General features: G+C 40.2%; 1 protein-coding gene across 1 annotated transcript; it reads left to right on the top strand.

The window, feature by feature from the left end:
* The first annotated feature begins 3363 nt into the window (after positions 1-3363).
* Positions 3364-14954, top strand: LOC117658886 (vomeronasal type-2 receptor 26-like). Its single transcript, XM_087893373.1, has 5 exons — positions 3364-3372; positions 5789-6649; positions 9499-9726; positions 12109-12235; positions 14048-14954. The coding sequence occupies exons 1-5, from the start codon at positions 3364-3366 to the stop codon at positions 14947-14949; spliced, it is 2127 nt and encodes a 708-aa protein (XP_087749499.1). The 3' UTR covers positions 14950-14954.
* The last annotated feature ends 602 nt before the right edge of the window (positions 14955-15556 follow it).

Below are 15556 nucleotides of genomic sequence, written 5' to 3'. Positions count from 1 at the left end.
TGACCCTGATGACACAGATAAATATCCAGGTGACCTTAACAACTCACTAAAAGAATGCAAATGTCCAGCTGTCTGCAAGGAGTATAAATCCTTCCATTTCCCACCGTCCAGTCCAAGCTAAAGAAGTTTCTTGGATGAGAAGCGAAACATTTTCAAAGGAAAGCCTGAAAGTCCAGTTGCCTCTTGAAAAAAAAGCACCTTTGGGACAGCACATACAAACATGCACACCACACCCACATACACACACACACACAAAAAAAAAACCCTCGTGCATCAGCTATATTCATTTGCTCAATAAATAAATGCCTATGCATATCTCATCCTTCTCTTCCTGAAGCTTCAGAATTATAGCAGAATTTTTTCCACTAAAATTTCATGGCTTTTCTACAACAAAAGTACACCTAAGATTCACTAAACATGTTTATTTTTCAGTGCTGCAGAGAATTCTTGGAACCATTGACTCCTTTGTTATTATTAAATTAGCTATAATCATTGTGCCTTCTATTTCTCGTCTTTGGGGAATTTGAATGACTGTATGCAAAAGCTATACAGAGAAGCTGGGGGGAAAATTATAAATAGTCCTTATTCTTTTCTCAGCATGTGCTTTAGGAGCACCCGATTCTGAAATCTTCATCTCCACTTCTCCTTTCTCTCTCTCTCTCTCTTTAATTGGCTGAGAATGTCAGAAAAGTATGTCTTCTCTTTATTGAAAATATGAAATATGGAAATATTACTACTTTATGGATTCATGTTACTCCCCCAGGTAGCCGGGAGGAACACTGCTATGCAGTGTTTCATCAGAGACCCTATTCCTATATTTCACAAGTATTACGAACCAGGGGATCTTATAATTGGAGGCATCATGTCCCAGATTTATGTATTTTCAGAGGCCATGAACTTTGACAGACATCCATTTCAGGGCTCTCCGAGTGGTCTTATGTAAGTACCTAGACTTGAGAACAAAACAAACTATATCAATGGATACATTATTGTCTTCATTTGGCTGTTGCACCTAATGTTTCCATAATACCGCATAAACAGAGGGATAGAATCAAGATCACATGAAGTGTTAATACCACTGTATAATGCCTTGGTAATGCAACCCTTGAAATACTGCATACAGTTTTGGTCGCCACGATGTAAAAAAGATGTTGAGACTCTAGAAAGAGTGCAGAGAAGAGCAACAAAGATAATTAGGGGACTGGAAGCTAAAACATATGAAGAACGGTTGCAGGAACTGGGTATGTCTAGTTTAATGAAAAGAAGGACTAGGGGGAGACATGATAGCAGTATTCCTATATCTCAGGGGCTGCCACAAAGAAGAGGGAGTCAAGCTATACTCCAAAGCATCTGAAGGCAGGACAAGAAGCAATGGGTGGAAACTAATCAAGGAGAGAAGCAACTCAGAACTAAGGAGAAATTTCCTGACAGTGAGAACAATTAATCAGTGGAATAACTTGCCTCCAGAAGTTGTGAATGCTCTAACACTGGAAGTTTTTAAGAAGATGTTGGATAACCATTTGTCTGAAGTGGTGTAGGGTTTCCTGCCTAAGCAGGGGGTTGGACTAGAAGACCTCCAAGGTCCTTTCCAACTCTGTCATTCTATGAATTCTATGAATACTTGAGAACTAGCATTTCTCTTGTGAGGTCTTCTTCTGGTTCTGCTTCTTGCTCTTCTGGCAGCCTCAACCATTGTTATTTGAAGTAGTTCTCATGAGGTAGGTGGTTTTTTTTTTTAGTTTTTAGAAAGTCTGGGATATTTCCACATTTCCTCCACTGCAGTTAATAAAGGCCGCTAGCATGAATATTCTCTAATGTCTGTGCTCAGAAACCTAAACAAGGTCAGGCTTGGTTGTAGTTTAATGAGGGACTTCCAACAAAGGCAAGACTTGTGAATTAGGCTTCAAGATAAATAGCAATATAGCAATAGCACTTAAACTTATATACCACTTCACAGTGCTTTTACAGCCCTCTCTATGCGGTTTACAGAGTTAGCATCTTGCCCCCAAACAATCTGGGTCCTCATTTTACTGACCTCAGAAGGATGGAAGGCTGAGTCAACCTTGAGCCTAGTGAGATTCGATCTGACAAATTGTAGGCAGCCGGCAGTCAGCAGAAGTAGCCTGCAGTACTGCATTCTAACCATTGTGCCACTACAGCTCTAAATCATAACCCAGAGTTCAAAACATTGCCTTCAAAACCAGTTCAAAACTGGTTTTCCCAGTTGCAATGTATGGCTGTGAAAGTTGGACCATAAGAAAGGCTGAGCACTAAAGAATTGAGGCCTTTGAACTCTGGTGCTGGAGAAGACTCCTGCGAGTCCCTTGGATTGCAAGGCGAACAAATCGGTCAGTCCTAGAGCTGATCGACCCTGACTGCTCTTTAGAAAGCCAGATCCTGAAGATGAAAGTCAAATACTTTGGCCACCTAATGAGAAGGAAGAACTCACTGGAGAAGAGCCTAATGCTGGGAACAATTGAGGGCAAAAGAAGAATGGGACAACAGAGAATGAGGTGGCTGGATGGAGTCACTGAAGCAGTAGGTGTGAGCTTAAATGGACTCTAGAGGATGGTAGAGGACAGGAAGGCCTGGAAGAACATTGTCTAAGAGGTCGCGATGAGTCGGACATGACTTTGCAACTAACAACAACAACAAAACAATGCCACACAGCAAGTTGATAAAGTCTCCAATGAACATATTTATTGTTCAAGCTTTAATGCTCTCCTCTTTGGCTACTTGGATATCTTAGTATCCTAGAGAATTTAAAAGATAACTCTCTCATTAGGCAAGAAGCCCCATCATCTTTCTAAAGGGGAACATTGAGAATGTTTTTTTTTTAAGGCTTAGTTTTAGGGTTACAATTAAGCTATCAGAATTTTTGAAGATCCCCCCCCCCAATCCTATATTCCATATAGCATGCTTAGCTTGGGAAGGTTTGGTCTGGAGGTGAATAGATTTAAGTAGACTTACAAGACATGGGCCACTTTGATACACTTTCTTAAACACCTTTAGAAAGGAAGTATAGTCCACGTCCTATTGTGAAAGCATGATTATATTGCACTATGCCATTCTCATTGCAGGATACTGATTCAGACTTACCAACACATCCTGGCTTTGGCATTTGCTGTAAAGGAGATCAATCAAAGTCTCCAGTTTTTACCCAATATCACCTTGGGCTTCCATATTTATAATAGTCATTTCAAAGCTCGCTGGACCTATCTTGCTTCATTGGAACTTCTTTTTAGGAAGGGCCAATTTATCCCTAACTACAAGTGTGATGCCAGGAATATTTTGCTAGCAGTCATTGGAGGTGCTCATTCACATGTCTGTCTTCACATGGCAACCATCCTGTCTGTCTTTAAGATGCCACAAGTAAGATCAGATTTTTAAAAAATTGAGTTGGAAAATCTTGGGTGCCTGATACGACATTAAGGTTTGGTACCTTGATCAGGATGGAGGAGATGCAGGTTGAAGTTCATGTTTAGCCATGGAAGCTAACTGAATATCTATTGAGTAGTTACTGTGTCTCAGCTCTTCTTGGTTAACAGGTATATTGTTGTGATGGGAATAAAAATTAAAGCAGCAGAATGATATCCAGTCCTTTGGGAGGAAAGGGAATAAATCAGAGGAACATGGAACTAAAATATTTATCAACCATTTCAAGTTATAAATTGAAAGGAAATTCAGTTTGCAATTTTTCCTCTAGAGGAGAAAAGAGAAGGGAAGGGAAGGGAATACATGAGAATGAGAAATTATGAGTTTGGTTGATATTGAAAACTGTTTCTTCTTCCTGAAATTGTTTCTTCCTCCAACTATCTTCTTCTATTCAGGTACAGTTTTCTTCTATATAGAAATATTACAGACAGCTCTGTATTTGCTAACCATTTTATAAAACAATGCAGCTATACAGGTAGTCCTCAATTTATGGCCACAACTGAGCCCAGAATTTCTGTTGCTAAGTGAGACATTTGTTAAGGGAGTTTTGTCCCATGTTATGATCTTTCTTGCCACCTTTCTTAAGTGAATCACTGCAATTGTGACACAGTTGTTAAGTGAATCTGGCTTCCCCATTGACTTTGCTTGTGAGAAAGTCACTAAAGGCGTGTCAGGGTTCTGAGTAACACCCCCAACGAAAGAAAACTCTGAGTCTTGAAGTTCCTCAAAGTTCCATTTTGTTAGAGATGTCATATTGGCACATCTGGGAAAACCTGAATCTGAAAGCTTCCAGGTTTTCCCCACCCAAATGAAATTCCAATCCCTGCCCAGCACCCACATGTCCATCACATGGTCCAATCCATGCACTGTCCCATCTGGAGATGCCTCCCAGTCACACCCCTCCAGATGGAAGGCAGGATGTCCTTGACTCCCAGAGAAAGAAATGTTATTATAGCTATATATTTCTCCAGATGCATACAATCCCCCTTCCCAGTTTCCCACAGCACTAAATGTGGCAGGCCTGAAGGTCCAATGCAAAAGATGGTTTCCAGGCCTGACAAGGTGATCACCCAGTCATAAATATGAACCAGTTGTCAAGCCAAAATGTCTGAATTTTGATCACATGACCACGGGGATGCTGCAACTGTAGTAAGTATGAAAAATGGTTAGAATTCACGTTTTTCAGTGCTGTTGTAACTTTGAACGGTGACTAAATGAACTGTTGGAAGTTCAAGAATTACCTGCAGTTCATCTTGAGTTGGAATGCTTTTTTTAAAAAAAATTGTGGTTCATAATTTCAGTCTCTATTCCATGATAAAAAACAGGGTACCTCAAATGAGCCTAAGATGCGTTTCCATATCTCTCCATGGAAAAAAACTGTTCTTATGTCTTCCCAAGCAATAATGTGCTTCTGAGATACCACTCTGTGTATACTATACTGTTGCCCATGGGTGGGCATTTAGAAATCACTTATAGCCTTAGCACAGTCACCGAAATAAGTAAATCTCTGCACCTTCATGTAGATGCAGTTGCTGAAAACATTGTTTGAAATTATTACCTAGGTTCAGTTTATGCTACATCAGAATTCAAGTGGTGGATAATTTGAAAGGCTGAGGTCAAGCACGGGAAATCAGGAGTCCAGGCAGTTCAAATGAATATATAGGTTGATTGTTTGCTAAAGCTCTCTAGAAAAATCTGAACTACTAACCGTCAAAGTGAATTGGCAATAGATAAGAGCAGGGATGGGCTGCTGGGGGTTCGCAGGGGCTCAGGAGAACCTCTAGCTAAGATTCTGTGCAGTTCGGAGAACCCCCCAATCCCACTCCTGGTTGGCCCTGCCCACCCCACCCCGCTCCTCCCAGGAGTCCCCATGCGGCCCGGTTTGGATGCAGGTAAGTGCAAGGTGCGGGCAGAGGCTCGGGGAGGGTGAAAAATGGGCCTACTGTAAATTTGGGAAGGCCAGAAATGGGCCCATTTCTGGCCTCCAGAGGGCCTCTGGAGCCTGGGGAGGCTGTTTTTGCCCTCCTGGAGACTCAAGGAAAGCCTTCGGAACCTGGGGAGGGCAAAAACACCTCCCTGCAGGGAGGCTGACTAGGCCATGCCCACCATGACCATGCCCACCCAGCAGCAGGGCAGAGAATCCCTTCCTAATTTTTTTGAAGCCCACCCCTGGATAAGAGTCAATGGAATTCAAGATGGGCTGGATGTAGACCTCTTGTGGGCACTAAGGGATGCGAGACTGATGGTGCACTTGATCCCTCCCTCAGGCTCAGCCTAGTCCTACATTAGATAAAAAAACACATATTATATTTTAGGCTTATGACTTCCTCTCTTGTCTTTCTAATGTCTTCAGATCACATATGGCTCTGCTCCAGTGATGAATGAACAAACTCAAGCCGTCTTCTCCCATCAGATGTTTCCAAACCGGGCCCATCAGTATAATGGGATTCTCCAGCTACTGTTGCATTTCAACTGGATATGGATCGGGGTAGTTTATCAAAATGAGGATATTACAGAGGAGTTTATAGAGAAGGTACTCCCGAGTTTTTCCCAAAAAGGGATCTGTTTCAATTTCATTGAGCGGCTCCCGAAACAAACCTTTTCGGATTATATACCTGAGAGCATTGAAGAGGGCACCAAAAAAATGAAGGTCGTTATGGAAAGCAGTGCCAAGGTAGTAGTTATTCACGGTGAAATTCATGCTCTGATGTTTTTCAGAGTCATGAAAGCGTATGTCGACTGGGATAATATTGCAATGAAAACAAAAGCTAAAGTTTGGATCATGGCAGCCCAGATAGAATTCATATCGCTACCGTTTCAAAGAAATTGGGATATTGGTTTCCTCCATGGGGCCCTATCATTTGCCCTTCACTCAAAAGAGTTGCATGGATTCCATGAGTTTCTTCGAATGAGAAACCCCCTCTCAGAAAAAAAGGATGGCTTCTTGTCAGAAGTTTGGCAGCATGCTTTTACTTGCTTGTTTTCTGACGGCGAAACAGATGACAGAGTTGAAAAACAATGCACCGGGGAAGAGAAGCTGGAGAGTCTTCCTATGACTCTGTTTGGAATGAGCATGACTGGCCACAGCTACAGCATCTACAATGCAATCTATGCAATAGCACATGCTTTTCATGCCATGCAGTCATCCAGGAAGAAACGAAATGCTTTGGTAGAGGCAAAGAGCTGGGACCTTATCAATCAGCATCCATGGAAGGTAACGTTCTGAACTTACTATGGGAAAGAGCAGAATCTATGGTACAAGCAAATACATTGGGCTAAATGTGCTATGTCAGGGTAATGATGATTTAATAGCTGACCAGTGGCTGTAAGGCTGTAATACTGAAATGATGATGCAGTGAGAATAAGTCAGCAGGGTTATCACTTTAAGAGGCTGTATATATATAACAGTGGCCCTGTGAGGTTATCTTTCTCTGTGTTTGCGTGCTTCCATGCTATAGTTGATGACTGATTGCCTGATTGCCTGTGATAGTATGTGTATGTATATATTCCTTGTACATAAACCACTATTTGAAAGACCAACCTCTGTTTACTGTATTTTGCTCCTGGATTATCTCAAAATAATCACACTGTGCACACTCTGACATGCTATGTTTCAATGAAGGTGCCTCAAATGCGGCCTCTGTTAAAAATGTGTATTATTTAGTATTATTATAAGGAAATAAGGACTGAAGGTGACATGATAGCAGTATTTGGGGCTACAAACCTATTCTCTAAAGCACCTGAAGGAAGAATAAGAATCAATAGAGGGAAACTAATGAAAGAGACAACCAACTTAAAACTAAGGAGACATTTCCTGACAGTGAGAACAATTAATCTGTGAAATAGCTTGCCTCCAGAAGTTGTGAGTGCTCCCTCACTAGATGTCTTTAAGAAGAGATTGGACAACCATTTGGTATAGGACCTCCTGCTTGAGCAGAGAGTTGGACTAGAAGACCTTCAATATCCCTCCCGTTATTCTGTTATAATTTAGAAGAAGAAAAAAATAAAATATTGTTACAGTTGTTAGAAACTTGTTAGACTTCAAGCAAAAGGACTTTCTCTGAAGAGATCCCTTCATTGCACAAATGGGGATCAAATTCCTTTTCTACAGAAGCTCATTGGCATCTACTTCATTTTTCAGCCATATGCTGTGAATTCATGCTGACTCCGACAGTTTAATCATCTTGCCCATTTTTCAATTGTTAATGTTTTTTTTAAAAAAATATTAATAATAATATAATAATACCCCTCCATGACTTTTACATCCTTGGCTAGGACCTGGATTATTAGAGTCAACATCCAATAAATTAGAATATAATATTCATTTGGATGACCAGAATTATTATTTTATATAAACCAAGATGAGATCATACTGCCAGTTATTTAGCTGATGTTGGCTTTCATTTGCATCAGGTTCTTCTCAAGAACCTTGGATTTTGTAATGTACTGGCATAGTATATTTACAGATCCAAGAAGTGTGGAAATTTTGACAGTGTTCCTAAGAATAATCCAAAACTTTTTGGTATCTGTCTCAGTGTGACAATAACCATTGGGTCCACTACAGCCAGTTAACACCATAATCTTCTTTGATTTTCAGATCATGATACTTATTGATCTCCAATTCATTGTCTTCTATCATTTTTTATTCAGAAATTCAAAAATATTTTAATATGCTCATTTTTATTATTTTTTTCAATGATAACATTCCCAGCAATTTTTCATCACTGGCACAAGTTTTTACAGATGTTCGGGTAAATCACTTTGATGAGAATGATACCAGGTTTCTCCGAAAGTACAACCTACTCAGAAAGTAAGTCCTAGCTTGATTTTTACGTGTGCGCCCAATATAAGCCCTACTCCTAAAATAAGCCCTAATTAAGACCCTGCCCACTCCAGGGTGCACAGGTAAAAATTAAGTTAGGGTGGAATGGTGGGGTGGAGCTGCCCTACTACTTACCTTCGGAGAGTTGCAGCCAGGCCTTGCTGTAGCCGGCAAGGCTTTCCTGAAGGCCTCTGTAGCCGATAACAGAGCTCCAGATCGATCTGGAGTTCTGTTATCAGTTGGAGAGGTCTTTCCTAAAGGCCTTTTCTGAAGTCCTCTGTAGCTGATAACAGCACTCCAGATCGATTCAGAGCTCTGTTATTGGCTGCAAAGGCCTTCAGGAAAGCCTTCCGGGCTTTGTCGGATGACGATGTTCCTGAAGGCCTCTAATAGCAAAAAAGAGGCCGGTAGCGACACGTGCAAGTGAGGTGACTCAGTGGACAACAGCTCCCCCCCCCAAAAAAAAAAATAAGACATGGTGTCTTTTTTGATGGCAAAAAAAATATAAAACAGGGTCTTATTTTCAGGGAAACATGGTATTATCAGTTTGTGCAATTTTATTGCATGAGCTGAGTAAATAATCAATTTTTTTCTGCTTCTATGCACAATCTGCACTTCAAATCATTTGATCATATTTCAGGTTTGGCCTTGATTACATTCATTCTAACAGCTTGATTTTGAACAGCCAAAATCAAACCTTAGGTTGTTGTTTTTTTTTTTTTAATGTTCTAGTTGTAAGGCATATCCAGATTTTATCATTATGAACTTTCCCCTGCATCTTTGGTAAAAATTGACAATATGAATTAGTATGGTTCATCACACCATCAGCCAGATATTTAAATTGGATTTTGGCATTTTTATCCATCTATTGAGTCCTTCCCAAGCAGCTGAGAGAGGCAGTTATTGTTGTCTGATAATATTAAAAATATGGTCACAGGATGTAAGCTAATTCAACTCAAGCTGCCTTTTACAATGACTTTGTAAATTGTAAAATTTGGTGATTTTGTCAAAGCCAATGACCATGAAGTGGTACTCCAAATGTTTTGGGATTGCACCCAAGATGCCTATTACTATTAGTACTATATTTCCTTTCTTTTCCCATAGTCATTCTACTTCTATTTGCAGATGTTTGTATGCTAAGATTTTTTTTTTTAGTTCCTTATTTTCTAATCTACTATCTCCAGGTACTGCAATGTCTACTACTGAAAATTATTTTGTTTTTCACTTTTCTCTCAATTTAGCTGCACCACTATCTGAGAAGCACCTCATTCAATAACAGTGCTGAGGAAGAGATTTCTTTTGATCAGAATGGAGAATTAGTTGGTGGTTTCAATATTTTAAATTGGATCATGTTCCCCAATCAATCTTTTCTCAGAGTTAGCATTGGTAAAACAAACACACAGGAATCCTCAGGTGAAATTCTTACTATCCAAGAAGATGCCATTGTGTGGCCTGGGATATTTAACCAGGTAGGGTTGAGATGCATATGAAACTGTATAAAGTTGTTGTCCACTGTCATAAAAAAATATCCCAATAAAAGAAACAGGAGACAGTAATGCAATAAACAATTCTTACTTTAAGATTCAGAGGTTTATTTCATGAGCAATTTGGAAAGCCATCATAACACAACTTACATTAGTAACCCATTGCAATGAGGTCCAGAGATGATAGCTAGGTCCAGCAAGGAATAGCTATGGCCAGTGGCCCCAGTCTGAGACCCATCTTCTTCTTTTATACCTTTATTCAGACAGCCCCTCAGTAAATGGAATTTTACTGAAGATACTTCCCTGTATTTCATTAATTAGCACATACCGTACTTTTTGGAGCATAAGACACACTCCCCCCCCAAAAAAGAGGGTGGAAATGTTGGTGCTTCTTATATACCAAATACATCCACTTTCGGTCTCCCAAAACCCTGTCCCATTTTTGCCAAAAACTGGCCCATTTTTCACAAAAACGGGGCCTGCAGAGGATTTGAGAGGCCTGCAGAGTGGGGGCCAGGGAGGGCAAAAACACAATGTGTGGGGAGTTTGGGAGGCCAAAAACAAGCCCATTTTTTTTGTGAAAACAGGCCCATTTTTTGCAAAAACAGGGGCGTTTTTGCTCTCCTCATCCCTCAGAAGCACTCTGCAGACCTCCCAAACTCTCTGCAGGCCCTGTTTTTGCAAAAAAATGGGCCTGTTTTTCACAAAAATGGGATGCACAGAGGGTTTGGGAGGCCTGCAGAGTGCTCCTGGGGGCTGGGGAGGGCAAAACCTTTTTTTTTCTTGTTTACCTCTTTAAAATCTTGGTGCATCTGATATTCTGGTGCATCTTATAGTCTGAAAAATATGGTACTTACATGTACATGTGAAATCTCCTACCATCTGCTACTTTCAGTTCCTTATTTCCATTGCTTCTTAATGTTCCTAGTCCAAAATAGCCTCTGAAACCATTTACTTTGCAAATACATGTTATAAAATTGCTTTAGCACAGCTGATTACAAATATTTTGTTATTCTTAGGCAATCCTCCTAGCTAGCACTCCAATATATAGCAATTCATTTGAGGCCTACATAATTTTAGCAAATCACAACCCAGTTTTCCTCTTCTCACACCACAATGGTTAAAAAGTGAAATATGAGCCTCTTGAAGACAGAGTCAGGTAGTGTGATGGTTAAAGCATCGGGCTAGAAACTGGGGGATTGTAGTTCTAGTTCTGCCCTAGGCAAAAGGTCAGGTGGATCACTTTCAATCTAGGACCTAAGACCTCTCAACCCTAAGAAGGATGTAAGATTCATCCACTTCTGAAAAACCTTGCCAACAAAATGATAGGGACCATTTGCCACTCGGAATCAATGGAGGGATAAAACTGACTGGGAGGAAGAGGGGGCGGAGATCATGTTAATATAGTTCCTAGAAATTTAAAATGAAATGGAAAATTATCCTGTCCTTTTATAGCTTGTATATGTGTATGTTTTTTTAATCAATTAGAAAGGCATGATCCAAACATGATTTCAATATAAAATTATCCTCTGTAGAAAGATAGGATGGAGATATTTGGAACCCTAGATAGATGGGGAGGCATGAATTATGACAGGCAACTAAACCTTACATTGATGGGGAGGCATGAATTATAATGACAGGCAACTAAACCCTACATTGATGGGGAGGCATGAATTATAATGACTGGCAACTAAAACCAAATTAAATTAAAAAATATACAACATGTGATAAAGGGAAAAACAAACTAGAAGCAAGAAAGCTGAGAGGGTTCTGCCTTTGTTAGAAAAAAGTTTAACAACTAAGAAATAAAATATATTTTCTATAACTAAGTAGCTAAGATACAACTGTAGAAGACTATTCATGTAAATACAAGTAGCCCACACAAATTTTTATGGTCTAACATCAGGTACTGCCTTGCCAGAACTAAATCACCTCATCCAGTGACATCATCTCAGGAAGGCCTTCTGAAAATCCCCACTCTTTGGAAACCCATACCATAAAGTTTGCAAATCCCCCCGCCCCCCACAATTACATAATTTAGAAGATCATAAAATCCAGTTTTATTTCACAGGGTCTTCAACCCACTCAAATGTCATTGGAATCGGTCTTAATGGATTGTTGTTGTTGTTGCTATTGTTGATGTTATTCTTGCCTGATGTCTTTAACTCACTCAAATTTGTTTGATTTGGGTTCATAGCAAAACAAAATAAAAACAAATAAACTGAACAGGGAAATATTATCTCAGCAAAAGTAACAGAAATAAATACATATGTAAATATCTTCTCATTCTATCAGACTGTCTTCCTGAGCCAAATATTGTCTGATGAGTTGCAAAATCTAAACTAACTTTATTCTGTTTTTGTTCAGACACGGCCCCTTTCTCTGTGTAATCCCCGTTGCCGTTTAGGGTATACGAAGTCTAAGAAGGAAGGGGAACAATTCTGCTGCTATAATTGCATTCCCTGTTCAGATGGGAAGATTTCAGACAAGGAAGGTAACAAATAGCTATACACAGAGGAAGGCTTGTGACCAAATTTGGTCGCATGCAGTATTTCTGTTCATCCAAAATGTACATTGCATGCTAACAAAACTTGCTCTGAATTCCTAAGGCCTCTCCTCTCCTCTCCTCTCCTCTCCTCTCCTCTCCTCTCCCCTCCCCTCCCCTCCCCTCCCCTCCTCTCCCCTTCCCTTTTCTTCCCCTCCCCCTCCTCTCCTCTTCCCTTCTGTCCCTTCACTTTTCCTCTCCTCTTCTCGTCACTTCCCTTTTCCTCCTCTCCTGCCTGCCTGCAGTATTTTCCTCTTAATTTGCTCATTCTCAACCTTCCTATTTCAGAAAAATTAACTGCTTCCGGTGAGCTAGAATTTCCTTTAGTATATCGTTTTTGCTAATTTTATTTTTTTTTGTTTCTTTTTTTAAAAAAAGAGTTAACATTCATTTTACTTTTTATGAAGAATTTCGTGAATAAGAAAATCCACTAATGAAGAGATCATTAATAAACATATAAGTAACATAAGTAGCTTTGGTTTTATACTTTTTTTCTTTCTTTTCTATATCTCTATGAGAGAATAGCTAGTTTTAGGGGGTGACTGGAAAGCATTTCAGTATAAAAAGAGATAATCAGGATAACTATAACTCCTAATCTATTATTTCATCTAAGAAATGACACTTTCCATTTTTTCCTCTTCTTCAAATTTTCCTTTTATTTAAGGAAAGTGATTCAGCTTTGGATTACTACCAACACAATTGTGGTGGTACAGTGGTTAGAATGCAGTGTTGCAGGTTAACTCTGGCCATAGCCAGGAATTCAATCCTGACTGACTCAAGGTTGACTCATCCTTCCATCCTTCCAAGATCAGAAAATGAGGGCCCAGATTGTTGGGCGCAATGCTGACATTGTAAACCACTAAGGGAGTGCTGTAGCAATAACACTTAGACTTATATACAGTTTTACAGTGCTTTCCAGGCCTCTCTAAGTGGTTTACAGAGTCAGCATATTTCCCCAACAATCTGGGTCCTCATTTTACCAACCTTGGAAGGATGGAAGGCTGAGTCAACCTTGAGCCTAGTGAGATTCGATCAGTGGTGAAATGCAAATTTTTTTACTACCGGTTCTATGGGCGTGGCTTGGGAGGGCGTGGTGTGGCTTGGGGTGTGTGGCAGGGGAAGGATACTGCAAAATCTCCATTCCCACCCCACTCCAGGGGAAGGATATTGCAAACTAGAGCCTTGATAGAACAGTGGTCTAAAGCACCCTGTTATTAAGACCAGCTGCCTGTAATTACTGCAGGTTCGAATCTCGCCAGCCTCAAGGTTGACTCAGCCTTCCATCCTTTCTAAGGTAGGTAAATTGAGGACCCAGTTGTGGGGGCAATAAGCTGACTTTGTATAAATATACAAAAGGATGAAGGCTATTGCTTAGCGCATTGTAAGCCGCCCTGAGTCTCCGGAGAAGGGCGGCATATAAATCAAATTAAAAATAATAATAATAATTTAAAAAATCCCCATTCCCTCCCCACTCCTGGGGGAAGGATATTGCAAAGTCTCCATTCCCACCTCACTCTGGGACCAGCCAGAGATGGTATTTGCCGGTCCTCTGAACTACTCAAAACATCCGCTACCGATTCTCCAGAACCTGCTGGATTTCACCCCTGGATTCGATCTGCCAAATTGCTGGCAGCCGGTGATCAGCAGAAGTAGCCTACAGTACTGCACCCTAACCACTGTGCCACTGATCAGTATATAAGTCTAAGCACTATTGCTATTGCTATACTGAAAAAGTATGAATGCATCATCTTTTTTTTTCAGATATAGATGATTGTTTTGAATGCCCTAAGGAGCAATACCCAAACAGATTTAAGGATGGATGCCTTCCAAAACAAATAACCTTTCTATCTTATACAGAACCATTGGGGATCATCCTGGCTATGTTTGCTCTCTGCTTTTCTTTCTTCACAGCTTTGGTGCTTGGAATCTTCATGAAACACAAAGGAACGCCCATCGTCAAAGCCAACAACCAAAGTCTCAGCTATATTCTGCTGATCTCGCTCCTATTCTCTTTCCTTTGTTCTTTGATGTTCCTTGGCAAGCCCGAACAGTGGAAATGCCTCCTTCGGCAAACTTCCTTCGGCATGATTTTCACCATAGCAGTTTCTTGCATATTGGCCAAAACCATCATAGTGCTCTTTGCTTTCATGGCTACCAAGCCTGGATCTCGAATGAGGAAATGGGTGGGGAAGAGATTCTCTAGCTCCATTATATTTTCTTGTTCCTTTATCCAAGCCCTAATTTGTATTGTGTGGCTGTCTACCTCTCCCCCTTTCCCTGATGTGGATTTGCATTCAGTGACCGAAGAAATGATACTACAATGTAATGAAGGTTCTCCCGCCATGTTCTATTGCACCCTGGGCTTTATGGGTTTCCTAGCCACTGTCAGTTTTGTTGTGGCATTTTTAGCTAGGAAATTACCTGACAGTTTTAATGAAGCCAAGTTCATCACATTCAGCATGCTGGTGTTTTGCACTGTTTGGCTGACATTTCTTCCAACCTATTTGAGCTCCAAGGGAAAATACATGGTAGCTGTGGAGATCTTCTCCATCTTAGCTTCCAGTGCTGGGTGCTTGGGCTTTATCTTTTCTCCAAAATGTTATATTATTTTGCTGAGGCCTGAGCTGAACAGCAAGGGGCACCTGGTAAAAATAAACAAGTAAGAAATCTATAACTCTGACTGAACTAGGTTTTTTTTCCCTCATGATCATATACCATCATATTTAATTATACTGAGTATACTGGATATTTATAAATGATTATTTTCTTTTATATGGACCTAGTTTTCCTACAGACATTGGGCCAGAAAGATAGATGAGTCTGTGTACTTTCATCATGTTGATTTTGGCTTCTTCCTGTTGATGTTATTGATGTTAATTGTAATTTTGTTATCTTTTGTTTTTAGTTGAGTAGATCATCCAGAATCACAATTATATGAATTGGATGGCTGTATATATATTTCAGTTTTGAACCCTGAGTAGATCTATCCAATGGTGAAATCTAAAATTTGTTACTACCGGTTCTGTGGGCATGGCTTGGTGGTGGTGGTGGGGTAATGTGACTGGGTGGGCGTGGGCAATTTTTTTTTTTTTACTTTTAAAACCATTTTTTCTACAACCTCTTTGGCGAAGAGGTTGTAAAAAAATGCTTTCAAAAGGCTCTGATGATCCCAGCTGAGTTGCCTGATCGGCAGAGGCTTTTTTTCTTTTAAATGCCTCTGACGATCCAAGCTGAGTTGCCTGATCGGCAGAGGCTTTTTTTAAAAAAAAG

The sequence above is a fragment of the Pantherophis guttatus genome, chromosome 4, assembly GCF_059756535.1.
Source record: "Pantherophis guttatus breed Tessera chromosome 4, ASM5975653v1, whole genome shotgun sequence".
NCBI classification, from domain to species: domain Eukaryota; kingdom Metazoa; phylum Chordata; class Lepidosauria; order Squamata; family Colubridae; genus Pantherophis; species Pantherophis guttatus.
Note: the sequence above shows the minus strand (reverse complement) of the source record. Positions and strands in the feature narration are given on the sequence as shown.

What these genes read in the sequence shown, in the direction of transcription:
- LOC117658886 (XM_087893373.1), top strand. An exon ending in TCAATCAGCATCCATGGAAG is followed by an intron (nt 6,650 to 9,498) that starts GTAACGTTCTGA and finishes CTCTCAATTTAG; the next exon opens with CTGCACCACTATCTGAGAAG. An exon ending in GAAGATTTCAGACAAGGAAG is followed by an intron (nt 12,236 to 14,047) that starts GTAACAAATAGC and finishes TTTTTTTTTCAG; the next exon opens with ATATAGATGATTGTTTTGAA.